We start from the raw sequence: 13,532 nt of genomic DNA, 5'->3' as shown, positions 1-13,532 counted from the left end.
GATGTTTCAGGGTACGAATTGTTATCAAAGAATATCATGATTGGTCAGATTTCAATTACAAATGCTAACTAAACAATTTTTTTATAAAAAATGCAAGAAATATTTTATATTTCAATTTAAGTAAGTAAGTAAATTACATTATTGAAGTTATATTTAAAAGGTGATTAAGGGACTACATGTGAGGGTTGGCAGCAGTGCTCTCTTTTGCCAATGCTCTGAACTCCAGCAGGGCTACTACGAAACTCGAAGTTCGTGTCGTGCGGTCCCTCTGATACTTATACTATTTAATACGAGAGCGAGATGGACGATACGATACGAACTTCGATTTCGAGTTTCGTAGTAGCCCTGCTGGTCTGCGGTGCAGAAAGCATTCCAAAGAAGTCGTCATGAAGGTTCACTACGATCCTCATTCAACGACCACGACCATTTTGATAAAGGGCGTTGCGACTTAGATAATAAAGAGAATAGAAAGTATTTTTAATCATAGTTTATTGTTTGTTACCATCATTATTTGGTGTTAAAGAATGACCTACATATCTAGTATTACATGTTAAGTTATGATTCTACATCTACAAAAACTTATCTAAGTATAACGCTTTCACAATTGTAGGAGTATATTACGATAATTTATTAAGAAAATACAAAATATCCATAGGACTAAAACTACTAATAAATTAAAATAACTAAAACTAAAACTTTAATTGAAAAAGAGAGGTGGGCCTCTTGGTATGGTGCTCATCACGCAGGCAGCATTCCCGCGTTGAACTGCGATTGAGATTCTTTGCGCGAAACTTCATTTCAAGGCAATAAGTATATTTTATTTTTTATAGATGATTTTTCTCGTATGACTTTAAATCTTGTAGTAAAGCTTACCCGAAAGACCATGAACTTCAGGCAAGCCCCACAACACAATACTTAAGTGCAATGCACCATAAATAAAACGTTTAATTTTGAGATTATATTAACAAATATTTATTACGTACAAAAATCCAGACAGTGAGGTTACAGGGTAATATTATAGGGTTGTCTTAGTGTTAGGTATGCCAAATGATTACCCAAATTAAAGAGGCCTACGTGGGCTTTTAGAATTTTGAAAAATATAAAATATATGGAACGGTCAATTATATTATGCAAAGTAAGTTTCAAACTACAAAATTCGCAATGCGATTTAGGGTGTACCAACAATTTGTTACCTGTTAAAAAGAAGAAATCCACTTTGTATCCATTAATTTCGTATCGGATCATTCAGATCGTAACAAAGTGCTTAAAGTGCTTACATCAGAAACAAAAAATCCAAGCGCCCGTAAACAAATCCATAAAACCGAACCTGGAATTTCTAAACCTGAAAGCGTAACGTAATCTTCCAAAGTATGTTTACACGGTAGAGGCCTTCATTCAAACATTTTAGAGAAAACAAAACCTCAATTTCCTTGAAATCTCAAACAACCTAAGACGTTTATGTTCAATATGAGCATTTAAGGATGTAATCTTTTAGCTGCCGATTGTTACGATCGAGGACAAGGGTTAAGCAAATGCATAGCTTTTGCGATAAGTGTTTGTGGACCTTGGTAAGTTTGGCAAGGTTAGGTTTGTTTACAGGAATGTGTATGGTAAAAGGTTTGTAAGCTGCTTGACCTATTCGGCTTAACTTTGTTTATGCCAGAGCTGGTCTGATGGAAAAATAATTTAGAGCAGATTACATTTTGTGCTGGGAATCATGGAAATAAGAGGTATTTGTTGTTGATTTCACAGTTTCTGATATTTGAGAATTTATTGAATGAAAGAAATATTATTACAAATAGATAACACGAAAGATAGAATGTGTTTTAAAGTAAAATAGCGGTTTTTAATGTTTTAAGAAATATTTTTTTATATAGATCGAGTCCATGATTACGCTACAAAAGATGCTACGAGTTTTTTAAACGCAGAATATTGATCATAGTTATCATCAAGCAGCAAAAAATCCAATGTTGAAGGTCCCCGCTGAGAACTCCACAATGAATCAAGTCGCCACTCGCACCCAGCGGTTGCTGCAACTCTTGTAATATCAGTCCACCTAATGGTAGACTCACTGACGCTTATTTTTTCCGCTTCGTGGTGATAGTCGTGTTAGTTTTGGCTGCATTGAAATATTTAAGTATTCATAACTGAAGCTTTTATTTTTTTGTTTAGATCAGAAACAAAAAACTATGTTTTATTCAACGACTCATCATCATCATCATCATCATCATGTCAGCCGAAAGACGTCCACTGCTGGACATAGGCCTCCCCCAAGGCTCTCCACTCAGACCGGTCTTGTGCTTTCCGCATCCACCGCGATCCCGCGATCTTAACCAAGTCGTCGCTCCATCTTGTTGGAGGCCTACCGACAGCTCGTCTCCCGGCCCGCGGACGCCTTTCGAGAACCTTCTGGCCCCATCGGCCATCAGTCCTGCGAGCAATGTGCCTGTGCCCCGCCCACTGCTACAGAGAGTTTTGCAATTCTTCGGGCTATGTCGGGTTTTGGTAATTATGTTAGTCTAATATTGATTTAACCGTTCCAAACAGAAGTGTAGCAATAAAAAAAGTGAAGCAAGCAGGAAGTTATCAACAGTTATTAGTACAGATATTGTGCTAAGTAGCCTTGTACCGGAATTACACCAGATGGTAGACAAATGAGTGTCCAAAGACGTGGAACGTTTGCTTAGTAAATATTTACCCCTATACCCTTGATTTGAAATCGCTTTGATTGTAACGTTCAAGAACGCCGACGCAAGCGGGAGTCCCAAACCTTTGTTGATTGATACTCGTAAGATGATGCGTAGATAATGTAGTATTATGTTATGTATAATGGTATTACTGTTTTGCCTCATGACAGTGACGTAGGTTTATTTATGTTTTCAGTAGTACTTTTGATAAAATAAATAAAAAAAACGAAGTAGGGATTCGAACCCGGTTCTCTTCGCTGTACGCTCTTAAGGCTCTGCCACGGGCTCTCAAATAACTCACCCGAATTTTTTTATTGCTTGGACAGTGATTTTAAAAAGTCTTAGACGTATATTTCATAGAGAGAAATGAAACTAACCGAACCTACAAAAAGTTGGAAAACCCTCGGTTTTGTCACTTCAAAGTTCAATATCTCAAAAACGGCTGAACCGATACAGACACATATAGCGGTCAAACTTATAACACCCCTCTTTTTGCGTCGGAGGCTAAAAATGAAAATATCTAACCCTTCATATCAGTTGAGTTTCAACCAATTCCCAAATCTAAATTCAACGAACTGTGACGATAAAATATAACGACGAAATCATCCCGAAATACTAATCAAAACCAACACAAGAAATCTAGTATTATGTTATTATTAATCGAAACACTGCATAATTTAGCCCGTTAAATGTCATTTAACCCATCCCGACCCAGAATTTAATCTGCAATTAATTCTTCATTACGCCTCACTTGACGGGATCAAGGTTGTCAAAAATGAATGTGCCTCGTAACCAGCCCTTTGTAATTATCCTTGAGAGATTCCCGCTAGTGGCTCCCTAACGGGCCTATGCATCTCCTTGAAGGTCATTGTTGAACTGATTCTTTATCTGATTTCCTTTTCCTTATTTTCTTTATTTTCTTATCTCAAGCGCCCTTCGGCCAAGGTTTGATTTGTTTTATGAGCTTCACTTGTTTAGTAATAAATGGTTTTTTGCTATTGCCATCAGAAATATCCTATTATTCTTCATAAGTTATTTGTTATTTTGGTTATTCAGGATTCAATTTTTCACGTGATAGGTGGTTAACATTGATTAACATATTAATATTCCTTAAGCTCTCGTGGCACATTTAGAAAAAACGCCACCATCAACCAACAAAATAATAAATAATTTTAATAATTTATTTATTTTCTTTACCACCACCAGTTACAATTTTCTACGACGGTACTTAGTTACTACATAAGGAAGTCAGGCCCGTGTGGCAAAGACTGGTGCCCGAACTAGGATGAACCTGAGTGCCGGGTCAAAATAATGAAGGATACCAATTTAAATATGAAAAATAGTAAAGTTAATTGCGAAAGTTTGTAAATCTGCATGTTTGTTTGTCAACTACCTCTTCACGTCTTAACCGCTGAACCGATTTAGGTTAAATTCGATATACAGATAATAAAAGTCTCGGGGAATGGCATACAATTGTTTTTATCGCGGAAAATTGCCCAGTTCCCGCGGGATATCAATAAACAGATCTGCGAGAACGGAGTCGCAGGCAACAGTTAGTTAATGAATAATTGAAACTAATATGTCTTCGATATATATTTAAATGTATTTTTATTTTAATTAGCATTTAGTTTAGACCGTATACTAAAAAAATGCAGTTTATTAAATTACTTCCTAAAGCGTGCATTATAAAGAGCCTATTTTCCTTCTGTCCATTCCTATATTGAACAGACTGTAGCACATAAATAATCTATATCGACGTTATCAATACTCTCCTCTGTAACAACTCTCCTCGGTCTCCCCTATGTTTCGACGGCGTGTGTTCCACAGTGTAAAAACGTAATAAATCACATGTTTTTTATTTAGGATGCCTGGTATCTAAGATAGCCCGTGAATGGCGTATTTTATAAATGTATTGGCGAGAACAACACGATGAGTTGTGTTGACACTCATATTTATAGTCGCGAGACTGGATACGATATTTCAGACATTTTATTAGAAGATGTTATTTATCATTCAATGGGCGGGCTAAATCGTTCGAATAACAGATATAAGCATTGGGGGTGAAACGTCCTCGAGTGGCGACCACGAACCGGAAGACTAAGCGTTGGCGGACAACGCGGTGGACATGCAAGTGGCGAGTTGTCGTTCATTGTGGCGTTCTAAGGGGATGGGCTTTGTTCAGCAGTGGACGCCTTTCTGGCTGTGTGTGGCTGATGATGATGATGATTTATCATTCTTTCTCTTGACTTTTGGGAAACTGGAAATCACTGTTAGACATAACCTCCTAACGCCCAGAGTCCTTTATAAAGGACTTATTGTAATTTATGACCAAATAATGAATTATCAAACACAAACGGCCAAGACAACGACAAGACAGACGAGTTTTGCATAAGTAGCGTAGTAGAAATAAGCAATCTGAGATATGTTTGCATAGGAAAATTCGTGTCTAGATTCCTGTCCAGCGGTGGTGTAGGGGTTATAGCACGCAGCACGGATTGCTGAGGACCGGGGTTCGATTCCCAGCGCTGGTCTCTTTTTCTGGTTTTTCTGTGCATCCATGTCTCAGTTTGTATTTTCGATATAAGATTTCCATTTTTGTCTTTTTGGCTACGTAACTCTTAAAGTTTATACTAATATTGTTTTCTGCTTAAAGATAAAAGCAATAGTAAGCTGTATTATGTTTGGCAATCTGGTAAATATAACCCTTAAAGTATCGGTACTGTTGCTTGAAGGTTAGATTAACTGACATTTGAAACTTTGAAAGGTTTTCAAAATAAACATACGAATATTAAGTTAGCCTTTGTTTTAAAAATTCAAAATTCAAAACATTTATTCAGTAAATAAGTAGGCCACAATGGGCACTTTTACACGTCTTTTTTTAAACTACCATCGGAAAGACCATCATTGCCAAGAAGAATGCGCCGCAAGAAACTTGGCAGAAAGTCATTTTATCATAATAATAATAATAATAATTATTCAAAAACTCATTTTACATCATATTTAACTTAAGAACTAAAACATACTGTAATATAATTACAAATAATAATAAAATCATTAAGACTTTCTTTCTGTGAAGGGAAAAAAAACAGCCAAGTGTGAGACCGACTCGCGTGCTGAGAATTCCGTAAAATCATGGCTTAGTTGAACCCGTTTCCACCAGTGCTATGCTAGTGTAGAGTGGACCAATGAATTATGATTGGTGGATATGAAACACATCCATAGCAACGTATATAGCGTAGCGCATCTCTCTGGTGGAAAGGCATCCCTAAATTTATCGACGCGCGGATCGGCTTTAGCCGATCAGAAAACTCTTTGTGTTCACGCAATAAGAGCGAAAAAGACGTCGATCAGCCGACGAGAAGACGTCTTTGTAGGGCTTCGTACCCAGAGGGTGCCAACGGAACCCTATTACTGAGACTCCGCTCTGTCTGTCCGTCCGTCTGTCACAGGGCTCTATCTCTTGAGTCGTAATAGTTAGGCACTTGAAATTTTCAAAGATTATGTATTACTGTGGCCGCTATAACAACAAATACTAAAAACAGAATAAATTAAATATTTAAGGGGGGCTCCTGTACAGCAAACGTGATTGTTTTGCCGGTTTTTGCTTGATATTAACGGCAATAGGTAGAAGCTAGAAATATTCACAGAATCTCTAGTTGTATAATCACTTTAAAAATAAAGAGTTAAATTAAAATAAAATAAGTATTTACCACGAGCTTTAAAATAAATGCAATAAGTTTAATGGTGCGTGTGAAGTCCCAATCTGCACTGGGCCCGCGTGGGAACTATGGCCCAAGCCCTCTTAAGGAGGCTGTGCCACAGTGGGAGTATATAGGCTGGGATATGATGATGATGATGATGAGTATTTCTCCGATACAAGAAACTTGATTTTTTTAATGTCTCATGTCTGTCTAATGTCTAATATTGTATAGATAATGGTACGGAACACTTCGTGCGCGAGTCCGACTTGCACTTTGGAAGGTTTTTTTTTGCTCTTATTGCGTGGGCATCTTGGTAGACATAAAGCGTTTTTTAAATAAATATCATGGGACACTTGACTCCAATTGACCTAGTCCCAAACTAAGCAAAGCTTGTACTATGGATACTAGGCAACGGATAAACATACATATTAAACATCCAAGACCCGAGAACAAATATTCGTGTTATTCACACAAATATCTGCCCCGGCCGGGAATCGAACCCGGGACCTCAAGCTTCGTAGTCAGGTTCTCCAACCACTTGGCCATCCGGTCGAATAAAACGGTCGGTGGTTTTGGTTGGGTCAAGCTGATTCCGCGTCAATGAGACCCTTACAGAGAGAGAGTCAACACCGGCCGTCAAGCTTCATTTCATAGCAAATAAACAAGATAAACTACGTCGCACGCACTATTTCGCGTGCGTCGCAGTTTGTCTTATTTGTACAGTAGTAAATGGAATATAATACTGACTGACGTGAGTCGCAGCATATTCTATTTACTCGTAAAGTATGCTTCCAATGCTATTACATGTTGAACTTGTAGATAAACTAACTTATAAGTGCTTTTGAGGAGCGCCAAAGTTCGTATACTCTTCGCTAGTTATACCGTAATTTTTGTCCGAATCATCGTTTGACATAATTTTTCCCCACTGAAACCTTACAGTTTTCTGAAATTTTTAAATGGTCATCCTATAAAAAAACTATGGTTTAGGTTAAGTTTGTTTTATAACAATTCTGAACAATTATTGGATTCAGAGAAAAAAGAGTTATGACAAACGATCGTTCTGACAAACATTACATTCGGACTTCCAATAAGTATGCAAGCTGATATGGACCCGTGCTTTTGGTTAGTGTAATGTCTAGTGACACAAAGTGCCAAATACTCGGTGTCTTTTTTCGCTTAGTCGCCGACTGTAAATGTGGCTGGATAGTCAGTTTTCTCGACTAATCGGAACGTCACTAATATACGAGTAAATAAAATTTCTATGTAAGGCTTAATTACTTTTTATTTTTTTCTACAAAAAACATGTACTACTAAAAATCATATGTTATCAAATTGACATTGTAATAATATCAGGATTATTGCAAAATCCTTTTACATTATACAGTAGGTACATAGTAAAAAAAACACGGAAAAAGGTATAAAGGTAATACTGTTTTACAGTTAGTTCTCGTTTAATAATCTCTGAAGACAATTTTCCTTTAACTTTTAACTACCTATCGGAAAGTTAAATTATGACTTTTTCTAAAATTTACACAACGACAATAAAAAGAAGTGGCAAGATCTTTTTTCTAACAAAAAATAATTAAATAAAAATATTGACATTCATCGTAAATTCTTAATGCCAAGCGTTTCATACAAAGTTATGCCGAAAAGGAAACCTGAGACATACTTTTATATACAAAATTAATGATGAACGATGACCGGATGTCTAACAACGGGTACTACGGGCGCGTGGACCAACGGGGCGGGGTGGACCAGTGGGGCGGCATGGACCAGTGGGGCGGGGTGGACCAGTGGGGCAGCATGGACCACGGGATGGCCGTGGTGGACCACGGAACTGGTGTGGGTCACAGCTACTGGGGCCACGTGGGCTACGGGCACCACTGGGGCAATCACGCCAGCTTGCGCAAAAGCGATGAAGGCGAGGAAAATTGTCTGGAAAAGAATTATTAATTTAGTAGGAGAAGGACATTAGAAGGAATTTAATAGTTTAGAGATAGTTCGAGACCCAGAGAACCACGTACAAGTGCACAATAAATAGAGGACGTCTTCCATCCCGCCTTTTCGCTGTATTATTCCCAAATGTTTCACTTTTTTATGTAGCCCGTACTAAGTATGACCCACTGCTGGCCAAAGGCCTCCCCTTTCTTCCGCCACTTTACCTATTCTGGGTATAAATCGTTTTGTTTGCTACACTGTTTTATTTTCAAACTTCATTTTTAGGGTTCCGGAGCCAAAATGGCAAAAACGGAACCCTTATAGTTTCGCCATGTCTGTCTGTCTGTCTTTCCGTCCGTCCGCGGCTTTGCTCAGGGACTATCAATGCTAGAAAGCTGTAATTTTGCACAGATATGTATGTAAACTATGCCGACAAAATGGTACAATAAAAAACTAAAAATTTTTTTTTAGGGTACCTCCATAGACGGAAAGTGGGGGTGTTTTTTTTCTCATCCAACCCTATAGTGTGGGGTATCGTTGGAAATATTAGGGGTTTGCTAAGACGGTTTATCGATTCAACGGTTTTTTTTTCGAAATATTCAACATTAAAGTTCAAATTTTCTTTCTTCAGGGTGGTAGTAAGTATATCAAACTTTCAAGAAAAACTATAACGGTTAAGTTTGCTTGAGAATTATTAGTAGTTTAAGAGTAAATAGCAGCCTAAGGTATAAAATATACCTAAACTTGGAATATTCCGTACAAAATACGAAATCCTTAGAAAAATATTGCTTAATTTTTTCGTAATAGCTACGAAACCCTATTTTGGGCGTGTCCGATACGCTCTTGGCCGGTTTTATATGTAGTCCGTACTATGACCCACTGCTGGCCAAAGACCTCCTCTTTCTTCCGCCACTTTCCCTATCCTGGGCATGTATCGTTTCGTTTGCTAAACCTTTTTTATTTATTTATTGATAATATTAATTTTCTACGAAACCAAACTTTTTCACAGTGTATTTTCTTATGGTTTTATAGAGCACAGGTTAGGTTTGTTTTACGACAGTTCCGTGAATATGGTTTCAAAGAAAATCGCGTGTTGGGAAATGGACAAGTGTGGAAAATAAAACATAGAGAACCTGATAATAAAAACAAAAGATAGTAAACTTCAAAAATCTCGCGAGGTCTATATAATAGCTCGGAAAGCCACTCATATTAAATCTGATTAATATAATAGTCGAAACAAAGGTTGACCGGTGTCACTAGGGATTTGAATTATGTTCATATCTCAAGACAAAGGCTTTCGTCTGTCTTATGGACTTTGAGTAAATCTGGATATATTAAGCAATTAAACTAAACAGAAAGCCCTTAAATCCATTGCTCACTGGCTAAAATAGTTGGCTTACTTAATATTTTCGATATCAGCAAGATAATATTTCTTATAACATAAATACGAAAGTTTGTAAGCGTGGGCATTATTTCTGTTTGTCACTCACGCTACGCTTAGACGGGTCGGCGAATCATCCATCATCATCATCATCAAGCATGCATCTTAGGCCTCTAGGTTTGCAACGCATCTGCAATACCCCTGGTGTTAAATATCTGCCTCGGCCGGGAATCGAATCAGGACCTCAAGCTTCGTAGTCAGGTTCTCTAACCACTTGGCTGTCAGACCGTCAAACCATAAAACCTAAAATAAATAATGTAAACCAGCTGCTTGTTCCACCTGTCTATTTGCAAAAAATAACTTTGAATTTGGTTGATTTTCGGAAATAACACAATATAAAGGATATTTTGTATCCTGTTATTGTACTGAGATCGGAAAACGACAGCTCACTCGCTAAGCTAAGAAAAAATTGGCGCGGATGATTTTCATTTAACATTAATTAGAACCACATCAATTATAATATAATAATAAATAAATAAATCATAAATATCACGGGACAATTTACACCAATTGACCTAGTCCCAAAGTAAGCTTAGCAAAGCTTGTGTTATGGGTACTAAGCAACGGATAAATATAATTATATAGATATAAATACATACTTAAATACATATTAAACACCCAAGACCCGAGAACAAACATTCGTAAAATATCTGCCCCGACACGGGAATTGAACCCGGGACCTCAAGCTTCGTAGTCAGGTTCTCTAACCACTAGGCCATCCGGTCGTCTGTAATAATAATAAATTAACCTTATTTCAGATTTTTTTTAGGTATTTACATCGGTTTTTAATATCTTTATTTTGGTTAGTGGGTAAATATAATGCTTAAATCCTATGTTAGTAAAGACTTAAAAAGATAATTATAATTATAATGCCAGATTTACGAAGATTCCCACGAGCGAGGCAGCGGGTATAAGCTGGTGATTTTTAATGAAGTACGAAGCTGAGCCCTTCTGGCGTTCTATTAAAGAAGGCTTATCCAAAAACCTTTGTGAAATGACAATAAATTTTGCTTATTATAGCTGAAATATACCTGGAATATGCTCTGACTTGAGATCGGTAACTATTAACTCTGCAGACCGGATTGTTCGGTGAATCTCGAAGATTTAGTGATATGCGTAGGGTTCATATGGAATTTGATTTAAGTAGTGCATTCACCCGTAAAGATGAACTTAAATTATATTGGCGACGGGCACGACGGTGGCGACGCGTAGCGTTGACATTTGCGGAGACTGTCAAATAATGTCATTGTAAACATTGTTAGTTTTTTTGCAAATATAAATTAATCCAAATTTTAAAATAGCATAGTGTTGATGTTATTAAAGTGCAATTTAATAATAATAATACCTGATATCATTTATTTGCATTGATTATTTAAAGAAATATCATCGATTGTTTGCTGCAAATAATAAACTAAGTAGATCTTTAAGGAGCTAACAGAGGGCGCTTAGGTAAACCAACTTTTTCGGGAGCAAGAAATCAGAACTACTGTTTTTTAAATTCCCTGGTATCACTCCACCCATCTACGAGCCGACAAAAATCTTTATTTATACGTTAGCAAATAAAAGTAAAAGTATCAAAATTGTTACCGATTTTGATTCATGTAGGCACCAACTACACTACGCTGAAAAGCCTTGGTGGCCTAGTGGTTTGATCACCTCTCAGGCGGCAGAGGACCGTGGGTTCAAACCTGGACTCGCACTTTTCAGTTTTTCGAAATGTATGCGCGAAATTACATTAGAAAATATACCACAAACTTTACGGCGGAGGAAACATTGTGAAGAAACTTGCACAATGCGGAGCAATTCAGTGTGTGTGAAGTTTCCGTTCCGTACTTGGCCCGCGGAGGAACTACGACCCAAGCATTCTCATTCTGAGAGGAGGCCTGTGTCCAGCAGTAGGATGATGATGTTGACAATGCACATTATTTTAATTATAATAAGAATAAGAATGGTTTATTAGCTGATAAAATAGATACATACACTTACAGAAACACTGACTTAACATACACGTGCATTCTGTTCCTTCCAGCCAAAATGGCCGCCACTCAGCTATGTCGCGAAAAGATCAAGCGATCGCGAAAGATCGCGAGAATTACTGGACCAGTGATATACACCTTTGGCCTCATCTGCACTTATGACATGATCAGGTGATAGGGGGTCAATCACGATCAGTTTTATGTAAAAAAAAATGTTTATGGTTTATTTCAATCCAATTTATAGAAAGGGTAAACAAAGACGCCATTAACCCGACCACAGACATTTATTATTGATGTGAAAACCTAGAACCTATTGCAAAATAATTAATATGTTCTGTAAATCGATTAATTTGTTAATTGAATAGATCAAAGTCAAAGTTTAAGTCGTAATATCTTTATTCGATTTAGGCTATAACAAGCACATATGAAAGTCAAAAAAAATCTACCACCGGTTCGGAAAAAACTCTGTTGAGAAGAATCCGGCAAGAAACTCAACATCGATCCAAGAAACGCAAGATCAAAGTATTTTTGTCTGTTTTATTATTTAAAATACTTGATTAAATTCCAAAGACTGTTTATTCAGTTATAAAAGCAGTAACTATTTTTTAATTTTAAGGTAAATAAATAATAATCAATTATTCAATCGAGTATTAATCGATTTTTTAAATGTCAAATTTTCCACCATCTCTACGCTAGTCTATGCTACTACAGATTATTACACGAGTATCATTCACGAAAAAACGTCTGATTTTGACGAAGATTTTTCAAATGAATATTAAATATTGAAATCAAGTGAATTTTGGTGAAAAAAGTGATTAGACGTCTAGTTAAAAGACACGAATTATAGATAAATGTGTTATTGATTCGATCCAGTGGGTGTTTATACAAGAATTTGGATGAAATCGGTTTGTTTACATTTTCCATAAATTGGATTGGCATTACGTAAGTATACTGTACAACAAATAATCGTCATCATTATTAAAAAAAATAAAACATTGCATCTCACCAGTTTGAACATTGTCTCGGTTTGTCTCGCTGCGGCAACTTTGTTGTTCTAAGGTAAACTGTACATTGTCGGCTAAGTCTTGCCCTTTTATAGTCCACCGTGTCCTACGGTCTAGGCTATGCATCTCGATGTAATAAATCTCGCTCGTTTGGCAATCGTAACTTAAGCATACGATTAAACAGTGATGCTGGATTTAATTGGTCACTGAGTTTGAAAAGTTTTGGACGCTGTTGATTTGTTAGGTATGTAAGAGCGATTAGGAGGGAGAGAGTACCAAAATAAGTATTTTTAATAAGGATGAGATTTAGGCTTTTTTTGGTGTTGAATCGCCGAAGACGAAAGACGCTAGATCAGTTATGGACAAAGTACGGCCCGCGGGCCAACTCCGGCCCGCCAAGGAACTTAAACCGGCTTATACCTGATATGTATTATATGGCCCGCGATAAATAATATTATTTTGATCGCACTGTACTTAATACAAAATAGAATAAGTAATAGATGCACGGGTAAAGGAGTCAGCTAGACTAGCCGTGTAGTAGAGAGAAGAGGAGGTGATTGTTTTTTTTTAAATAGTTTAATTCTGGCCCTCCTCTAAAATATTTGTCACTTTTTGGTCCCCTATCAAGAAAGTTTGCCTTGTTTCCATCACTTTTATATTCGTCACACTGCCGGGCACAGGGCCTCCTCTCATAATCAGCTTTTGTTTACCAACGTGTTAGTAATTTACAAACTTCATGAGGTGCTTTATTGGAGATGGGAGCGTCCAGTCGGGCAATATCTATT

At 37.1% G+C, this 13,532-nt stretch overlaps 2 protein-coding genes across 2 annotated transcripts in view; one reads left to right on the top strand and one right to left on the bottom strand.

The window, feature by feature from the left end:
- The window catches only part of LOC141434557 (neuropeptide SIFamide receptor-like), a 116,844-nt gene that overhangs the window by 34,741 nt on the left and 68,571 nt on the right, over window positions 1–13,532 (top strand). The window lies entirely within an intron of this gene.
- LOC141434320 (uncharacterized) lies at window positions 7,229–12,794 on the bottom strand. The gene is made up of 2 exons (XM_074096729.1): window positions 12,750–12,794; window positions 7,229–8,323 (listed from the first exon to the last, which is right to left on the bottom strand). Exons 1-2 carry the CDS (start codon window positions 12,759–12,761, stop codon window positions 8,072–8,074), a joined length of 264 nt encoding a protein of 87 aa, XP_073952830.1. The 5' UTR covers window positions 12,762–12,794; the 3' UTR covers window positions 7,229–8,071.

The sequence above is a fragment of the Choristoneura fumiferana genome, chromosome 13 (assembly GCF_025370935.1).
Source record: "Choristoneura fumiferana chromosome 13, NRCan_CFum_1, whole genome shotgun sequence".
In the NCBI taxonomy this organism is placed as follows: domain Eukaryota; kingdom Metazoa; phylum Arthropoda; class Insecta; order Lepidoptera; family Tortricidae; genus Choristoneura; species Choristoneura fumiferana.
This window is presented reverse-complemented; position numbering and strand designations above follow the sequence as displayed.